Source organism: Xyrauchen texanus, chromosome 5 (genome assembly GCF_025860055.1).
Source record: "Xyrauchen texanus isolate HMW12.3.18 chromosome 5, RBS_HiC_50CHRs, whole genome shotgun sequence".
Classification (NCBI taxonomy): Eukaryota; Metazoa; Chordata; class Actinopteri; order Cypriniformes; family Catostomidae; genus Xyrauchen; species Xyrauchen texanus.
Window position 1 is genome coordinate 31,361,055 of NC_068280.1, and position 17,137 is coordinate 31,378,191.

At 38.8% G+C, this 17,137-nt stretch overlaps 1 protein-coding gene across 2 annotated transcripts in view; it reads left to right on the top strand.

Annotated features, from left to right (window-relative positions):
• Positions 1–17,137, top strand: part of LOC127643791 (sister chromatid cohesion protein PDS5 homolog A) — a 47,699-nt gene that overhangs the window by 13,834 nt on the left and 16,728 nt on the right. For both annotated transcript variants that reach the window (XM_052126680.1, XM_052126679.1), the window contains exons 3-16: positions 5,088–5,291; positions 5,536–5,622; positions 10,644–10,741; positions 10,999–11,125; positions 11,231–11,311; positions 11,827–11,967; positions 12,145–12,260; positions 12,358–12,452; positions 12,551–12,696; positions 14,433–14,584; positions 14,729–14,842; positions 14,982–15,063; positions 15,273–15,321; positions 15,411–15,550. In XM_052126680.1, the coding sequence (XP_051982640.1) occupies positions 5,088–5,291; positions 5,536–5,622; positions 10,644–10,741; positions 10,999–11,125; positions 11,231–11,311; positions 11,827–11,967; positions 12,145–12,260; positions 12,358–12,452; positions 12,551–12,696; positions 14,433–14,584; positions 14,729–14,842; positions 14,982–15,063; positions 15,273–15,321; positions 15,411–15,550 (1,632 nt within the window). The remainder of the gene's footprint in view (positions 1–5,087; positions 5,292–5,535; positions 5,623–10,643; positions 10,742–10,998; positions 11,126–11,230; positions 11,312–11,826; positions 11,968–12,144; positions 12,261–12,357; positions 12,453–12,550; positions 12,697–14,432; positions 14,585–14,728; positions 14,843–14,981; positions 15,064–15,272; positions 15,322–15,410; positions 15,551–17,137) is intronic.

The window sequence follows — 17,137 nt, forward strand, 5'->3', positions numbered from 1 at the left end:
CATTTTGATTTTGAATTTGGCGGGGATTAGGTATACGCTAGCTGTGGTGTAATGACGTTAGCTACGCAAATGTCCAGGAATATCTCGATTTTAATTGGTCCATGTCTGATACGTAACGGAGATGATTACGGGCATTACATTTACGTGAAAAGGCACAGCAGATTTGTGCTTTTTGCCGTACATGTTAAAGAATACAGGATCAAAGTGCGCATGCGCAACATGGGTTTTCCGCTTGTCGTCTGCAATGAACGGACCGTAAAAGCACTGCTTATTCTACCATTTGTTTTTAGTTGATTATGCGTAACTGCTACATTTGTCATCATAACGTCTAAACAATTGGAATAACACACATGTTGCATATATACATCACAAGAATAAAAAGTAAAAATACAAATACAAGTTTATTATTTAATAAACATTTTATTTTTGAATTTTGGCAGGGTAGGCAGTGCCTAGTTTGCCTACCCAGACCGCACGTCAGTGCTCTTCTCCATTCTGAACCGGTGAGTATTTGTGACAGACCTGACAGTGAGACCTCCGCAAAAACATTCGGTAGGGGTAACATTCTCAGTCAAAGTCAAGTAGTTTTAACTGGCTCATGAGATGCTGGATTTAACATACACTATCTCACAAAAGTGAGTACACCCCTCACATTTTTGTAAATATTTGATTATATCTTTTCATGTGACAACACTGAAGAAATTACACTTTGCTACAATGTAAAGTAGGGAGTGTACAGCTTGTATAACAGTGTAAATTTGCTGTCCCCTCAAAATAACAACACACAGCCATTAATGTCTAAACCGCTGGCAACAAAAGTGAGTACACCCCTAAGTGAATATGTCTAAATTGGGCCCAATTAGCCATTTTCCCTCCCCGGTGTCATGTGACTCGTTAGTATTACAAGGTCTCGGGTGTGAATGGGCAGGTGTGTTAAATTTGGTGTCATCGCGCTCACATTCCCTCATACTGGTCACTGGAAGTTCAACATGGCACCTCTTGGCAAAGAACTCTCTGAGGATCTGAAAAAAAGAATTGTTGCTCTACATAAAGATGGCCTAGGGTATAAGAAGATTGCCAAGACACTGACACTGAGCTGCAGCACGGTGGCCAAGACCATACAGCGGTTTAACAGGACAGGTTCCACTCAGAACAGGTCTCACCATGTTCGACCAAAGAAGTTGAGGGCACATGCTCCGCATCATAACCAGAGGTTGTCTTTGGGAAATGGATGTATGAGTGCTGCCAGCATTACTGCAGAGGTTGAAGTGGTGGGGGGGTCAGCCTGTCAGTGCTCCGACCATATGCCACACACTGCATCAAATTGGTCTGCCTCTTCTAAAGATGATGCACAAGAAAGCCCGCAAACAGTTTGCTGAAGACAAGCAGACTAAGGACATGGATTACTGGAACCATGTCCTGTGGTCTGATGAGACCAAGATAAACTTATTTGGTTCAGATTGTGTCGAGCGTGTGGCAGAAACCAGGTGAGGAGTACAAAAACAAATGTGTCTTGCCTACAGTCAAGCATGGTGGTGGAAGTGTCGTGGTCTGGGGCTGCATGAGTGCTGCCGGCACTGGGGAGCTACAGTTCATTGAGGGATCCATGAATGCCAACATGTTCTGTGACATACTGAAGCGGAGCATGATCCCCTCCCTTCAGAGACTGGGCCACAGGGCAGTATTCCAGCATGGTAACGACCCCAAACACACCAAGATGACCACTGCCTTGCTGAAGAAGGTGAAGGTGATGGACTGGCCAAGCATGTCTCCAGACCTAAACCCTATTGAGCATATGTGGGGCATCCTCAAAAGGAAGGTGGAGGAGCACAAGGTTTCTAACATCCACCAGCTCCGTGATGTCGTCGAGGACGCCAGTGTCAACTTGTGAAGCTCTGATGCTCCATGCCCAAGAGGGTTAAAGCAGTGCTGGAAAATAAGTTTGGCCACACAAGATATTGACACTCTGGGGCCCAATTTGGACATTTTTACTTGGGGTGTACTCACTTTTGTTGCCAGCGGTTTAGACATTAATGGCTGTGTGTTGAGTTATTTTGAGGGGACGGCAAATTTACACTGTTATGCAAGCTGTACACTCACTACATTACATTGTAGCAAAGTGTCATTTCTTCAGTGTTGTCACATGAAAAGATAAAATCAAATATTTACAAAAATGTGAGGGGTGTACTCACTTTTGTGAGATAGTGTATGTTAGGAGAAACTTTTTGGACCAGTGCCAATTCACAGTGGACAGAGTTACATGCACAATACTGAAAATAGAAAGCAAGTGATCTAGAATGTGGCATCGCTCGTCACTGCTGGTTAGGACAAAAACTCCAGATTTCCACAGAAAATGTACCTTTTGCCATCAGGTTAGAACACAGTGTGGCTTTGGTTGCCTGTAGCCTCTACGTTGCTGTTTGATTTCCAAGTACTCTGAAAAATAAGGCGGGCATAGAAAAGCATTAATTCTTTGACCACAAACTCTTCTGACAGTTGTGTTCTTTTTGTCACTATCGCGGTGACAAACCTGTATGTAGGTAAACAAAACAAATTTTCCTTTGCATGGTCCATGTCGTGAGGGGGTTGTGTGAACTGTTCCTCTCTTGAACGTGCACAAGATCAACGGTCTGTCCACAATTTCACTTCGATTTCAGTTTGTTTCTAACCAAACCTTATCGTATGCTTTCATAACAATAATCATTCTCATGAAATTATTTATTAGGCTTCTGAATTATACTTTTGTGTTCTTTTAAAGCTTGAAGAGGTGGTCAGCATAAACTGCCATTGTATGACATCACTGAGCAAATGTATTTCTAAATGTCTACCTTTTTGTTAAGAAAAAGAAAGTCATAAAAGGTTATAACAACATAGGGGTGAGTAAACAATGACTGAATTTAAATTTTTGTGTGAAATTATCTTTTCAGAACACAATGTACAGTAGTAACATTCTAAGCACATGACCAAAAGTAAAGCCTTGTGATTAGGTTTGGAGTGCTCTTATTACAACATAACTAAGTTCTGTAATCTAATTACATTTTTTGTGCAAAATGTAGTGCAAGGCATTCCATTTTAATTTGTTGTAATCAGATTAGTAACTGACTTTCAATTAAATTAACTACTTTTAAGTACATTGTTTGAGTTACAGATATTTCTAAAATTGTATTTTTGCAGAATACATTTAAACTATGAATTAATGTTATTCTGTTTGTGTTTCTGTGACAGTTGAAGGGTGCGCATTCCATAACGAGTCAATGAATAAGAGGGAATATATACTTTTGAAGTCATTGAGCAAAAATAACAGAAGCTTTTCTTTGAAAAGTTTCTAGACAGTATCAAGTAATTAGTAATGTGATCACTTTTTCATAGTAATCAGGCAAGTCAGCAATCTGATTACAATTTTAGAGAAGTAATGAGTAATTTGTAGTGAATTACTTATTTGAGTAACTTACTGCTTGTGATATAGTGAGTTGGTTGTTAACCTGAATGTCCTGACTAATTCAGTTATTGATAGAGTTGTTAACCCAGTAGTTGTAGCTCACCTAGAGTGAGTTACTGAAATAATGATTAAAGTGATGGCATGTTAGTTTAAGAAATGTCAAGTGAGGCAAAGGATTTGTGCACTTTTTTTTTTTGTGTAGTATGGTTTACATTTGATCACTTTTTTTTGTGTAGTATGGTTTACATTTGATCATTTACATAACACTGAATCCTTTTTTTAGAAAACTAAGGTTACATGTATAGCAGATTTAGCCTAAAAAACAGGAGAGCAACTCAGGAGTAGTAGTGTACTGGTTTGCTTTGTTTTTTTCATAAAAGGATGGAAGTGTCATCAAAAGAAAACCTTACCTGTTACCTCATCACAAAAGTCACATTTGGACTACATAATAACACAAAGCAGAGGTGTTTGGAAACAAGTTGTGCACTCTGGTGAAGTTGAAACTGAACTATTTGGCCTATTTTGTAGAGCTGTTGGAAAAAATAATTTCAGCGATGCATCGTATCACGGCAGAGCAGTGGTGTTCGCCTAAACAGATTTTGTGGAAACAAAGACGTGAGTTAAGTGTATAAACAAACTAAAGTCAAGTGCACAAACACGACTGTTTGCAGACCAGCTGTATCAAACACATGCCCGTTTGTGCCCGAATGAAAATATGATCCCGAAATTCTTTCACAAACCCACGCACATGGAAACGGGAGAGTTTATTTGTGAAAACATTTAAACAAAGTGCATCAGTTTTGACTACACTCTCTCACGCACACACTTGTGCTGTGTGTGTGTGTGTGTGTGTGTGTGTGTGTGTGTGTGTGTGTGTGTGTGTGTGTGTGTGTGTGTGTGTGTGTGTGTGTGTGTGTGTGTGTGTGTGTTTGCGGCAGGTTTATTTCCTGATATTAAAGATGCGTTTAGGCACAAACATGATCTTTAGAGCACAATTCTAAGTTATTTTATTGGAGTAAATGCATTAACTGAGCTTTCAAGGTGTGTGCTTCTTATCTGTTTCACTTTATATTGATATCAATTACATAGAAAAAGTTCCTTGAACTTGTGCATGTATGCGCTTTTTCAAATTAGTTTTATCTCAGCGGTTGATTGACAAATAGAGCTTTCACCTTAAAACACTCTAATTTTACAAATGAGCATGAGCTTGAAAATGTTTGTTTCAGACATCAACTTAAGGACATGAATTAGTGGAATGGTTTACTAAAAAAATTTAAATTCTGTCTTAATTTACTAACCTCATGTCGTTCAAAACTTGCAGAACACAAAGGATTATGTTTTCAGCCATCTTAAAACAATGGCAGTTGATAGGGCCTCTTTTTGGCTTACATGTTCAAACAATAGGCTAACTTTGTTAAATGCAAAGAAATTATGCAAGTTCTCGCTTGAGCATATGATATATGAGCAATATGATGCATGTTAATGTTTATTGTTTTGCAAAAACGGTTGCACAGAAATAGTATTTAAAGTGTAGGGAAAATAGTCTTGTTGAAAATGTTTAAATGATTTGGGATGTTTTGCTCGTTGGAAATGTAATGCATCATAAAGACTATAAATGTGTCGTAAATAACACCTGTCTGTTTTCTAGCTGGTGGTGAAGACATATATGGACATGGATCAGGACTCCGAGGAGGAAAAGCAACAGTATTTAGCTCTGGCTCTTCACTTGGCTTCTGAGTTCTTTCTGCGAAACCCCAACAAAGATGTGCGGTTGCTTGTGGCCTGCTGTCTCGCTGACATCTTTAGGATCTACGCTCCAGAGGCTCCATACACTTCACATGATAAACTCAAGGTACTACTAGTACTCCTCAAAAGATGTACTTGAGGTAGATCTCGCAAGTCTATCATGCTAAATTTACCTTTTGCTTGCACTCCAAAAACTCATGAAAGGCAACTCAAAGACCACACACATTTATACCTCACATGTCAAGTTGTCATCTGTCATTCTGCACATAGTCCCATCACCCATCTGAGATGTGAAAACACGAAATTGGGGATAGATTTACATTTCAAACTATGCTTTGTTTTCCTTCTAGGAAATTTTTCTCTTTATTACACGGCAGTTGAAGGGACTAGAGGACACTAAGAGCCCTCAGTTCAATAGATACTTCTACTTGCTAGAGGTAAGAAAGTTAATTCACAAAAATATGAATTCAGTCACTCCTTTGTGTTTTCCCCAAGGACTTTTTTCAGCAGTGGTGCTGTTGTGAATGCATCCACTGGAACGCCGGACCCATATTTACCAACGTTGGTTGAGTAATAGCATAAAAAGACCTAAGAAACATTATACATAGGTTATTCATGTTTGCCTTGTAATGTGTGTTTATTATTTACTGGGAGCTTTTGACAACTTGAAGGGCTCTGGAAGCCCAGATATCTGTAGTAATAACTGTCAAATAATGAAATGCCTCAATACAGAAAATCTTAAACATAAACACAAATAGATAGTATAAACCTATTTAAAGGGGTCATGAATTGGAAAATCAAACTTAACATGATATCTTGACAAATAAGAGTTCAGAGTAACATAAAACGTACTGTAAATTTCAGAACCAAAAACGTCTTTGTTTGTCCAAAAAAGACTTTATTGAAACCAAGGTGACTAAATGGCTTGTTCTTTAATTTATTCTTACTAATATGTCATAGTGAGGTATTACATCAGCACAGGCCAGTCTCTACATGAACAGATCAGCACCTACTTTATCGTCGACACTGCTTATGCCCGCCCACCGATCTTGAAGTTAGAGTAGAGCGGTGAGATTATTTTTGGAGCAAAAGGATGTGTTATGATGGCCATGAAGATGTCAAGACATTGCAGTGACCGGTTGTGGGAAACTAGATCTCTTGCATTTTCTTTTCAAGGATCCCAACATTAAGAAAGAGTGTCCCAGATCACGTTGGTAAGAACGTGTTTGTTTGCTCGCTTCATTTTGCCGATGATTCTTTCACAAACAAGACACGGTTCGAAGTAGGCTTTGCAGAGGACTTAAATTAAAATTTTATGCAGTGCCAACTATATTGGACTCGACAGTGATGTTGCAACAAACGAGTGTGAGTGTCCATGTTAATTGTTTTGCTTCGTATGTTACAGGCTGTTAGGTGTGTACTGAGTATTTGATTTGATCCTAGTGATTTTAGTTGCTAAGCAGCATATATTTTCTTGTTCTGTTGGCATGATGGCACATTTGCCACAGATGCACCTAAAGAGTCTTTATATCAATATATTTAGACAATCTCTTTCCTTTTTAATGAAAACAAGACTCATTGTAATGAACAACATATGCGTTTGTCTCTAAACTGAATATATTATGAAAGATGATTATATGACGAACGACAAACACCTGTGAATGTTTCCTGTATACAGTTTCATGTTGCACAGTAAGTGTATACTTTCACAGTTATAAATGTGATGGCACCATGTATTTACACTTTATTTGGTACAGTCATGCGTTACTCAGCATTTGTAAAACACTGAAATGCCACAACTATGTAACAAGATACACACCGTTATGTTTTGGTTTAAACAACAATAAAAGTAATACCTATTACACAAATGGTAAATTACGCAGTCTCAGACTGCAGTATCCGTGGTGTTTGTGGAGGGGATTAATTCGGGATCAGACTCTGGCTCAAACATGTATGGATGAATTCCTCCAGTTGTTATTTTGCATCAATCTTAAAGGTCCCCTGACATGAAATTTTCACTTTCTGAGGTTTTTTAACATTAATATTAGTTCCCCTAGCCTGTATTTGATCCCCTCGTGTCTAGAAATTTCAGTCGGTGTAAACCGAGTTTTGGCTATCTTTCTCTGCCTGTGAGAAAATGAGATCTCAGACGGGCTGATCTTGAATCTCCCCTATATGGCGTCATATAGGGGAGGTTACTCCCCTTCTCTGCTTTGCCCGCCCAGAGAATTTGACCCGCCAATGAGAAAACGAGCTAGGAAGTACGAACGCGCGCGATTTTAGTTTATCCTCGAGAGATATCATGGCGTGCGACCGTTCGAAGCACAAAAGTTGCTCAATAATTGAATGCACAAATGATCACAGAACAAGTCTTTTTTTTACTTCCTTCATCCAATCCCCAGAAGGATCAATGGATAAATTTCATTTACTCGGTCACAGTAGAGCGAAGTTGTGGAGGGCTTTCTCGGTTACCATGGATTTCTAAAAGCTATTGACTGCGTTCACAGCTCTTTGACTGCACTTAGGCTATTTGTAAGAGAAATCCCACCACTTTGAAGGAAAACGACCATCGTGAAACATCGCTGAACATCGCATATCGCTGAAACATCGCTGGAACATCGCATGAACATCGTGAACATCGCGTGAACATCGCGGAACATCGCGCGGAACATCGCGCTGACAGTTCTCATACGCACTGAATAACAGCTCACGCGCTGCGGTGTTCGCACTTCACGTACAGGTGCGTACACTGCCAGCGACTTTATCGCTACAGGTCGCCAGTGGCTGGCGGTGAAGTCGCTAGTGGGTGTTCCCACTACTGGTTGCCTAGTAACATTTATAAATGACATTCACGGATGCCACTCCATTGCTGTTGACAGCGAATCTCTTTTCTTGCCACTAAAAACAAACATTTTGGAGGGAAAAGACTAAATATAAATGGAATCAGTACATAAAATGCTTTATATCAAAGATGAATGAGAAACAAGGCGTGCTGTTTACCATAGCGGCTGTTTATCTGCGTGCGAAAATGCAAATGCCGGTCTGTCTGGGTCCATAAAATCCCTTGATCTCAGATAGCTACACCTTTCCACGCAGTATTTTTCTTAAAAATGTCCTTGTACGTGGGAAGAGACATATAAAGCACTGGAAAATTTCTAACAGCAAGAATTAGCCTTTCATCCACCTTTCCGTTACTGCAGGAGCTGAGAGAGAGAGAAAGGATCACGTGAGCTCTCCCGTCTTCTCTCCTATTGGCTGTCTCTTCCGTTAGTCGCTCCAAAGTTGAACTTTTCTCAATTTTGTCGCATCGCTGGACACGCCCACATCTAGCGCCAACGGTCGCGACAGCTCGTGTCGCCGGAAGTCGCTGTGCTCGCATTGAAAATGAATGGTATTGAGTCGCTGTCGCGCGCGATGTCGCTGGCAGTGTGTACGCACCTTAAGAAATCACTACGGCAGCGACGCGAACAACTCCGAAAGGTAGGTAATTTTTCTTTCTTTTTTTAGGAGAGGTAAAGGTTTTACTGTTGATATTTCTTTAAAGATGTAGATATTAACACTTTAATATCGTCTTATGGTGTGAATGAGTGTTAAAAAAAGTGTTCGCAACATCTGAACGACTGCGTGTCTAAGTGCCATTGCAAACACCCACACTACACCTTGCCCCGCCTTTCTCCTCCTCATTAGCATTTAAAACTACAGACACCGAAACGGCACGTCTGAAGGAAAGCTCATTATGGGTTGGCTTGTAGTGGCTATAATTCTGTACCAAGGCTGAATTTTGTAAAAGAGATTTCAGATACAGTACTAGGGACCACTATGGCCTATATCAAAGCCTACAAAAAGAAGCATGTCAGGGGACCTTTAAGTTTTCAAAACAACCCCACACGTGCATAATGGTGGAGGCGTTTACACAAATCCACATGCAAAGATGTTACCCAATCACAGCAGTGGACATTTACACTGAAGTCTTCAAGAACACACGCCCCAAAAAACTGGATAGAAAATGACCAATTAATTGATAAATGATTACTAATAATGTTAGTGGGGTTTTTTTGTTAGTTTTTTTTTTTCATTAAAAGTGGACCCGAAGGAAGATTTATAAAATAAAAATCCAATTCACGACACCTTTAACAGAACATAAATTTCAGGTCTCCAGACTAACATATGAGAGTGCCACCAGGTTCTACAGATGGTGGCATCGGCACCTGATTTGGTAGCAACAGTCATCTCTTTTGAATTTCTGAATGCGTACAAAGCCAGTTACTTTTTCCTAAATTTAAAGATCAGATTCTAGAACAGATTTTACACCCAAAAAAACTGATTGCTTTTGTCCATAATAATTCTGAAAAGTTGCCTTAGTTCCTCCATTAGTGTCCATATATTTAACAGTGATATTTGTAATTAGATCACAGGTAGTCACTGGTAAAACCAAGCATGGCCCCTTACTATGATAGTTAGTGACTTCAACAAAACAAACTGGCATTTTTGTTGTAAAAAGACTGAAACTAGCCTATACATTTAGAAACCATAAAAACAATATAGAAACTTTTTGAAACCGACATAATTGTAATGGGAATTAATTATATAATAGGACTATAGAAATAATATACAAATATTTTGTATAACACATTTCTGCCAAAATACTATCGGTAACACAACAAGTGTTACTATAGTAAATCCAAGGTAAATTTTTGTTAGGGTGGTGATGTGTGGTTTGTATAGCCTTATTTATGTTCTGGTCAGTGTTGTTTATTATGGTGTGCCATTAAACATTGTTTTAAACTAAATTAATGACCAAGGCAAGAGACACTAAGGATTTTCATAGGGTTTTTCTACAGACATATTGAAATGAGTTCCACGTCTCATGCAGCGCTATTTATAATGATTTTCGCTACGTGGATGAGACTGCTCTGCGCCTGTGCTGCTGTTCACTTAGTGGCTAGCACGGTTGCATTCCATTTTTCTCATACCTATCAAAACGTATGTGTCACGCATAATCAACGAGTGTTGGCGAACTCTGTAGGTGCACCAGTGTGACTTCTAAAAACTCTGTCTGTGTAGCCCTATATTTCTGCTACCTTTTCAAAAGAAGTTATAAAAAGTAAAAGACTTTCTACTAGAAGAGATATGTAGGTCTATCATATAGGGTCTCCTGCTTCTCTGTTGAGTTTATGTACGCACTCACAAACAGCCTTTGATGGGCTGCTATTCAGTGTCATCACACAACCATGTTAAATGTCAATACTTAGTAGCAGCACTCATAATTCAACAGTGGCACTGTGCCACTCGTCAATGCATATAGGAGGATGGCTACGTTTTTTTTTATCTCTGATCATGGTTTTGACAGATTAATTAAATCAAGTTTTAATTTCATGCTAATAGATTCATCTGCAACATTGCTGCAATATTTTTGTTGACTATCATAACTGAAATTTTGAACTTTGACTTAAAACAGAACCTGGCGTGGGTGAAGTCCTATAATATCTGTTTTGAATTGGAGGACTGTAATGAGATCTTCATCCAGCTCTTCAAAACCCTATTTTCTGTCATCAAGTGAGTCATCATTTTATTTCTTGTACTTTTTTCATGAATTTACTTTAGCCCAGATCACCTACTGGCCAGCTAATGCGCATGCACATTATAGTGTAAACAATATGATGAACTCATTTGACTGAAAGGAGATACTTTCATTCATACCACCATGTTACATTTTCTGCCATTCATTTTCGAGAGTGGTCTGCTCCCTCCCCCTTATGAATACTGTCTCTGGTTTTAATCTCCCTCTCTTTCTATATTTTTTCCTCTCTCAGTAACAGCCATAATCAAAAGGTGCAGATGCACATGTTGGACCTAATGAGTTCCATCATAATGGAGGGAGATGGAGTGACACAGGAGCTGCTGGATACAATCCTCATCAACCTCATCCCTGCTCACAAAGTAGCCAGTCACATGCTTAGTTTCTTAATTACACATTCTTACTAATTAACCTATCCAGTTTCAGAAATCTGATCAGTGTTTGGTTCTGTCTCTTTTCATGCTTAGAACTTAAATAAGCAGGCATATGACCTGGCCAGGACTCTTCTGAAGAGAACCGTTCAGACCATTGAAACATGTATCGCCTCAGTAAGTCAACCTGCACATCACAAAATCATCCCATTTCATTTTTCATTTCCAATTGTAGTGCATTCAGTTAGAAAATAAATATATAATGCATCAAAGATGTTTTATTAATGCTGCAGAAGTCCGGCTTATTAAGTATGCTAGTTAGTATAATAAAGGGTTTCACTTCTAGGTAATTTGAGCTACTGATAATTAAATTCCATCATATAAAGACTGAATTATTATTTTTAGAAGTTCCAGTGGGTTTAATAAATTAATTACCTATAATTTTATTTTGTATATGGACTCCTGTGGTGGTGCTCTTGAAAAGGTTCGGACTATTCTAAACAGTCTTTGGAAAGCACTCGGAACAGACTTACCTGGTTCTTAATTCAAATTAGTGTAAATGCATCAACTGCATTTAATGGGTTTAAAAGGTGCTTAATTTAATTTGTTAACTTTGTCAGCGGTAGATTTCATGTGTGACTGTATGTGTGTATATGCAGATTTCAGCATTCTCTCCCTCTCTCCCCCTGTAGTTCTTTAATCAGGTGTTGGTGATGGGGAAGTCCTCAGTGAGTGATCTATCTGAGCACGTGTTTGACCTCATTCAGGAGCTCTTTGCTATCGACCCTCTGCTCCTTGTCTCTGTGATGCCACAACTTGAGTTCAAACTGAAGGTGACTAAGCACACATGCACTTAAAAAAAATATATATATATATTTATTATAAATAATAATAAAAAAAAAATATATATATATATATTTCTTAATGCTTAAATCAACTTCCAGTGACTGGTACCCTAGCCTGCACACCAACCCATGTAGAGCCAGACTAAATATTTATTGTTTGTGTAGAGTAATGACGGGGAGGAGAGATTGGCTGTGGTGAAACTGTTGGCTAAACTCTTTGGAGCAAAGGACTCCGAACTTGCCACTCAGAATCGCCCACTCTGGCAATGTTTTCTGGGAAGGTGTGGTTCTTAAAAAATAAACACAAAAAAATTGACTAATTTGTTGTTTTTAGAATTTTAGTGTTTATTGAATTTCTGTTTGGCTTGTATTCCACAGGTTCAATGACATCCATGTTCCCGTGAGACTGGAATGTGTGAAATTTGCTAGCCACTGCCTGATGAACCACCCAGACCTTGCCAGGGATCTTACAGGTGTGCTTAAATGTGTTTCATTGCTTATTTCTTTTTTCATTTTACACATTGCTTTAGATCTTCTGTAACTCATAATGTGCTGTCTATGACATCATCAGAATATCTGAAGGTGAGATCGCATGACCCAGAAGAGGCTATCAGACATGATGTCATTGTGACCATCATCAACGCAGGAAAGAAAGACCTGAATCTCGTGAATGATCAACTATTGGGTTTTGTCAGAGAGAGGATGCTGGACAAGAGAGTGAGAAAGTTGCACTTTTCCACATCTGATCCAAACATGATCATGATATGAAAAAATGGTAGAACTTATTAATCAATCAGGTGCACAGTTACCTGTCAAAACCTGCTAGGCATTAATGTCTGCTGCACCTCAAATTACAAATTACCTTCAGTCCAGCTAACGGGGTCAACATCTGGGAGCCACCCATTATAGATGTTTTGCCCCATTAATCTCAGTAGCTTCTCCTAGTGGCGGGGCAGTGATCATAGACGTCTCTTTTAATGCATGCTCAATAGGGATATTCCACAGGGGTCAACTAGTCGTCCAACAACTGACTAGTTGATTAGTGGGGTTGAATTCTCACATTAATATTTTAGTGGTGGTGGTTTTAATCTGATTCTCAAATTGATTGTGAGACAGAACTTCTTGGAGAGCGTTTTTGCGTGATTATAGCTTGTGATTTATAGTTGGCACAGTAAAAACATTCTCTTTATTTATGCTTTAAGTTTAGTACATTTATGTACCGCTGCTGTTACAGACATCAAAGCGTAGCATCAACAACACATTAAAAAAATACTTTGCTGTGAGTTATGTTACAGTATTTGACCTATGTTACATTCATAATGCACATAGGTGGTTTTGTGCCACTCCAAATTAAAGGCTTTCTTATTTATCTATTTCTAATAACATTTTTAAATATAGTTTTGTGCAATATGCCACTATTGTTATTAAGCCTATTTATTTGTTGCATAACCTTTAGTAACCATGTTGAAATGCTGCATTTTGGCATCCATATGTCCTTCTGAAATGTGTCTGATCGGGGTCACATGATCATATGGAGTCTATTCACAGTTTTCCTGAGCATCCACTGGGTGGCGCCATGATGATTCTAATAGCCTGTTTTCTGTTTCTGGTCTCAAGATTCAATGTAAAAGCAATCCAGGTGGAGAACAACAAACATTTAAGTGTTATTTGGAGTAAAAATTTATTTCACCCTCAACTTGTGTTGTTATTAGCTGTCAAAACAACTCAAAAGTAGTTAATGATATCAACGTAGCTAACCTCGGACCATGTCATCTACATAATCGGGTGATGCACTGTAAAAATAAACTGTCATCTCGACTCTGTGACGTATCGGCACTATAGAGCCACATATTTGTTTGACAATTTCTGCAAATGTAATACTTTATCCGCTAAGAATAAACGCTGATGCGGGTGAATACACTGGAGACTGGAAATTTAAAACAGGCAAATCATGTAACCCTGTACGGGAAAACATATTCAAGGAGGATATACATATTATTATCTTAACAGGACTAGTAAACTATTCATTCAAACAACCGAACGACTTGTCAATTATGAAAATTTATGGCAAAGTACTTCACAACACTACACGCCAATCTCTTCAATAACCCTAGCTAGCATACTAGACAGACACCAGCCATAGTAGTTGTACCACTCATTATATTAAACCTCACAAATGTTCAATATCCATAATGCCTTTTTCACTTCTGCTTCCCACCCCACACAATTTTTATCCTTCAGATAGTGTTATTAAAAATAAATTCTGCTCTTATGACTTCATGTCTCATTATACCTGTTTTTGGTTGTTTTCTTTTCTGTTCTATGGGTAAAGTAGATGGCAGAATTGTGTAGAATTTAAAGAGAATGTAGCTATTAGGAAAATAGCAGTACCCAACATATCCCTCAATTTTGAGGCCCCAGATGTTTTTTAAATAAAAATTGTTTTGTTTCAGTGGCGTGTCCGTAAAGAAGGAATGATGGGTTTGGCCCAACTGTATAAGAAGTACTGTTTGCACCATGAAGCTGGGAAAGAGACTGCTCTGAAAGTCAGCTGGATCAAAGACAAACTCCTACACATCTACTATCAGAACAGCATAGATGACAAGTAGGAGCCATACACACTTATACATAATAGATGTAATCAGTTCATTGACAATTTTTTAATCTTTTCAAACAATTCAGAATGTATGAAATTAAAACAACATGTTCTTACTGTGTATGTGTGTGTGTGTGTGTGTGTGTGTTATAGGTTGCTGGTGGAGAAGATCTTTGCACAGTACATGGTTCCTCACAGTCTCGATACTGAGGAGAAGATGAAGTGTCTGTACTACCTTTACGCTTGTCTGGACACCAACGCAGTCAAGTGAGTCTTAATCAACTGCGTCCTGTTTTAAAATATTTATCAGATTTCAAAGTCTCTGATTCTCATATGACAGTTTTAAATCATATCACCGCACTACTAATATTTCTGTGATATATCATGTGGATTGTCTCTTTCTCAGAGCACTAAATGAAATGTGGAAGTGTCAGAATATGCTGAGGGGCCTGGTTCGTGAACTGTTGGACCTACACAAACTGCCTACTGTAAGTCTCACTGACACCCACTGGTAAAAGTTGTTTAATAATATTATCTTTCTATAAAAAGGATAATAAATGGACATTAGTGAAAGTGATCATATTTTGTAACTGTGATCAAAGAAGAGATTTGTTTTGGTGCTTATTTTGACCCTGCAATTCAAAAATGAGTTTTGGTGCAGTGGATTAATAACTTTGTTACTTTTCTCTTCCTGTAGTCTGAAGCAAACACCACAGCCATGTTTGGGAAACTAATGACTATTGCTAGTAAGCACATAAACTCTCATACCTGCTTGAAGTTGTGTAGTTATTAAAACTACAGGGTGTGCAGTGTAAAATACCTCATTCTCTCACAGAGAACCTCCCAGATGCTGGAAAAGCACAGGACTTCATGAAGAAGTTTAATCAAGTTCTGGGTGAAGATGAGAAACTCCGTCTTCAGCTTGATCTGCTTATCAGCCCCACCTGCTCATGCAAACAAGCTGAACAGTGTGTGGTGAGTATAACAAACATCAATGCTATTCAATGCTGCACTTTTTGTGCTTGCATTAATATATATTTTTTTAAGTGTGTATACAGATGCCCAGTGTGAATTTTTAACAGTTAGATTACGGCCTGATACAAAAATCGTACTTCACTGGTTTTACGATTATTTGCTAATTTTCTTATTATGCGGAAAGTATTCGCAGCACTTCGCCTTTTCCACATTATGTTATGTTACAGCCTTATTCCAAAATTGATTAAATTAATTATTTTTCTCAAAATTCTACAATCAATACCCCATAATGATAATGTGAAAAAAGTTTGTTTGAAATCTTTGCAAATTTATTCAAATTAAAAAAAAACGTATCACATCACATGTACATAAGTATTCACAGCCTTTGCTCAATACTTTGTTGAAGCACCTTTGGCACCAATTACAGCCTCAAGTCTTTTTTTAGTAGGATGCTACAAGCTTGGGACACCTATTTTTGGGCAGTTTCTCCCATTCTTTGCAGGACATCTCAAGCTCCCATCAGGTTGGATGGGGAGCGTTGGTGCACAGCCATTTTCAGATCTCTCCAGAGATGTTCAATTTGGCTCGGCCACTCAAAAACATTCACAGAGTTGTCCGTAGCCACTCTCTTGTTATCTTGACTGTGTGGTTAGGGTAGTTGTCCTAACCACACAGTGGACCCCATTCTGAGGTCCAGAGCGCTCTGGAGCAGGTTTTCATCAAGGATGTCTCTGTACATTCTGCATTCATGTTTACCTCGATCCTGACTAGTCTCCCAGTTCCTGCCTCTGAAAAACATCCCCATAGCATGATGCTGCCACCACCATGCTTCACTGTAGGAATGGTATTGGCCAGGTGATGAGTGGTGCCTCATTTCCTCCAGACATAACGCTTGCCATTCAGGCTAAAGAGTTAAATCTTTGTTTCATCAGACCAGAGAGTTTAGTTTCTCATGGTCTGAGAGTTCTACCATACAGGCCTGATTGGTGGAGTGATGCAGAGTTGGTTGTTCTTCTGGAAGGTTCTCCTCTCTCCACAGAGAAATGCTGGAGCTCTGTCAGAGTGACCATCGGGTTCTTGGTCACCTCCCTGACTAAGACCCTTCTCCCCCGACTGCTCCGTTTGGCCGGGCGGCCAGCTCTAGGAAGAGTCCTGGTGGTTCTAAACTTTTCCCTATATGGATGATGGAGGCCACTGTGCTCATTGGGATCTTCAATAATGCAGACATTTTTCTGTACCCTTCCCTAGATCTGTGCCTCGATACAATCCTGTCTCGGAGGTCTACAGACAATTCCTTGGACTTCATGGCATGGTTTGTGTTCTGACATACACTGTTAAATGTGGGACCTTATATAGACAGGTGTGTGCCTTTCCAAATCATGTCCAATCAACTGAATTTACCACAGGTGGACTACAATAAAGTTGTAGAAACATGTTAAGGATGATCAGTGGAAACAGGATGCACCTGAGCTCAATTTTGAGTGTCATGGCAAAGGCTGTGAATACTTATGTACATGTGATTATTTTTATATATATATATATATATTTATTTATTTATTTTATATATTTGCAAAGATTTAATGCAGA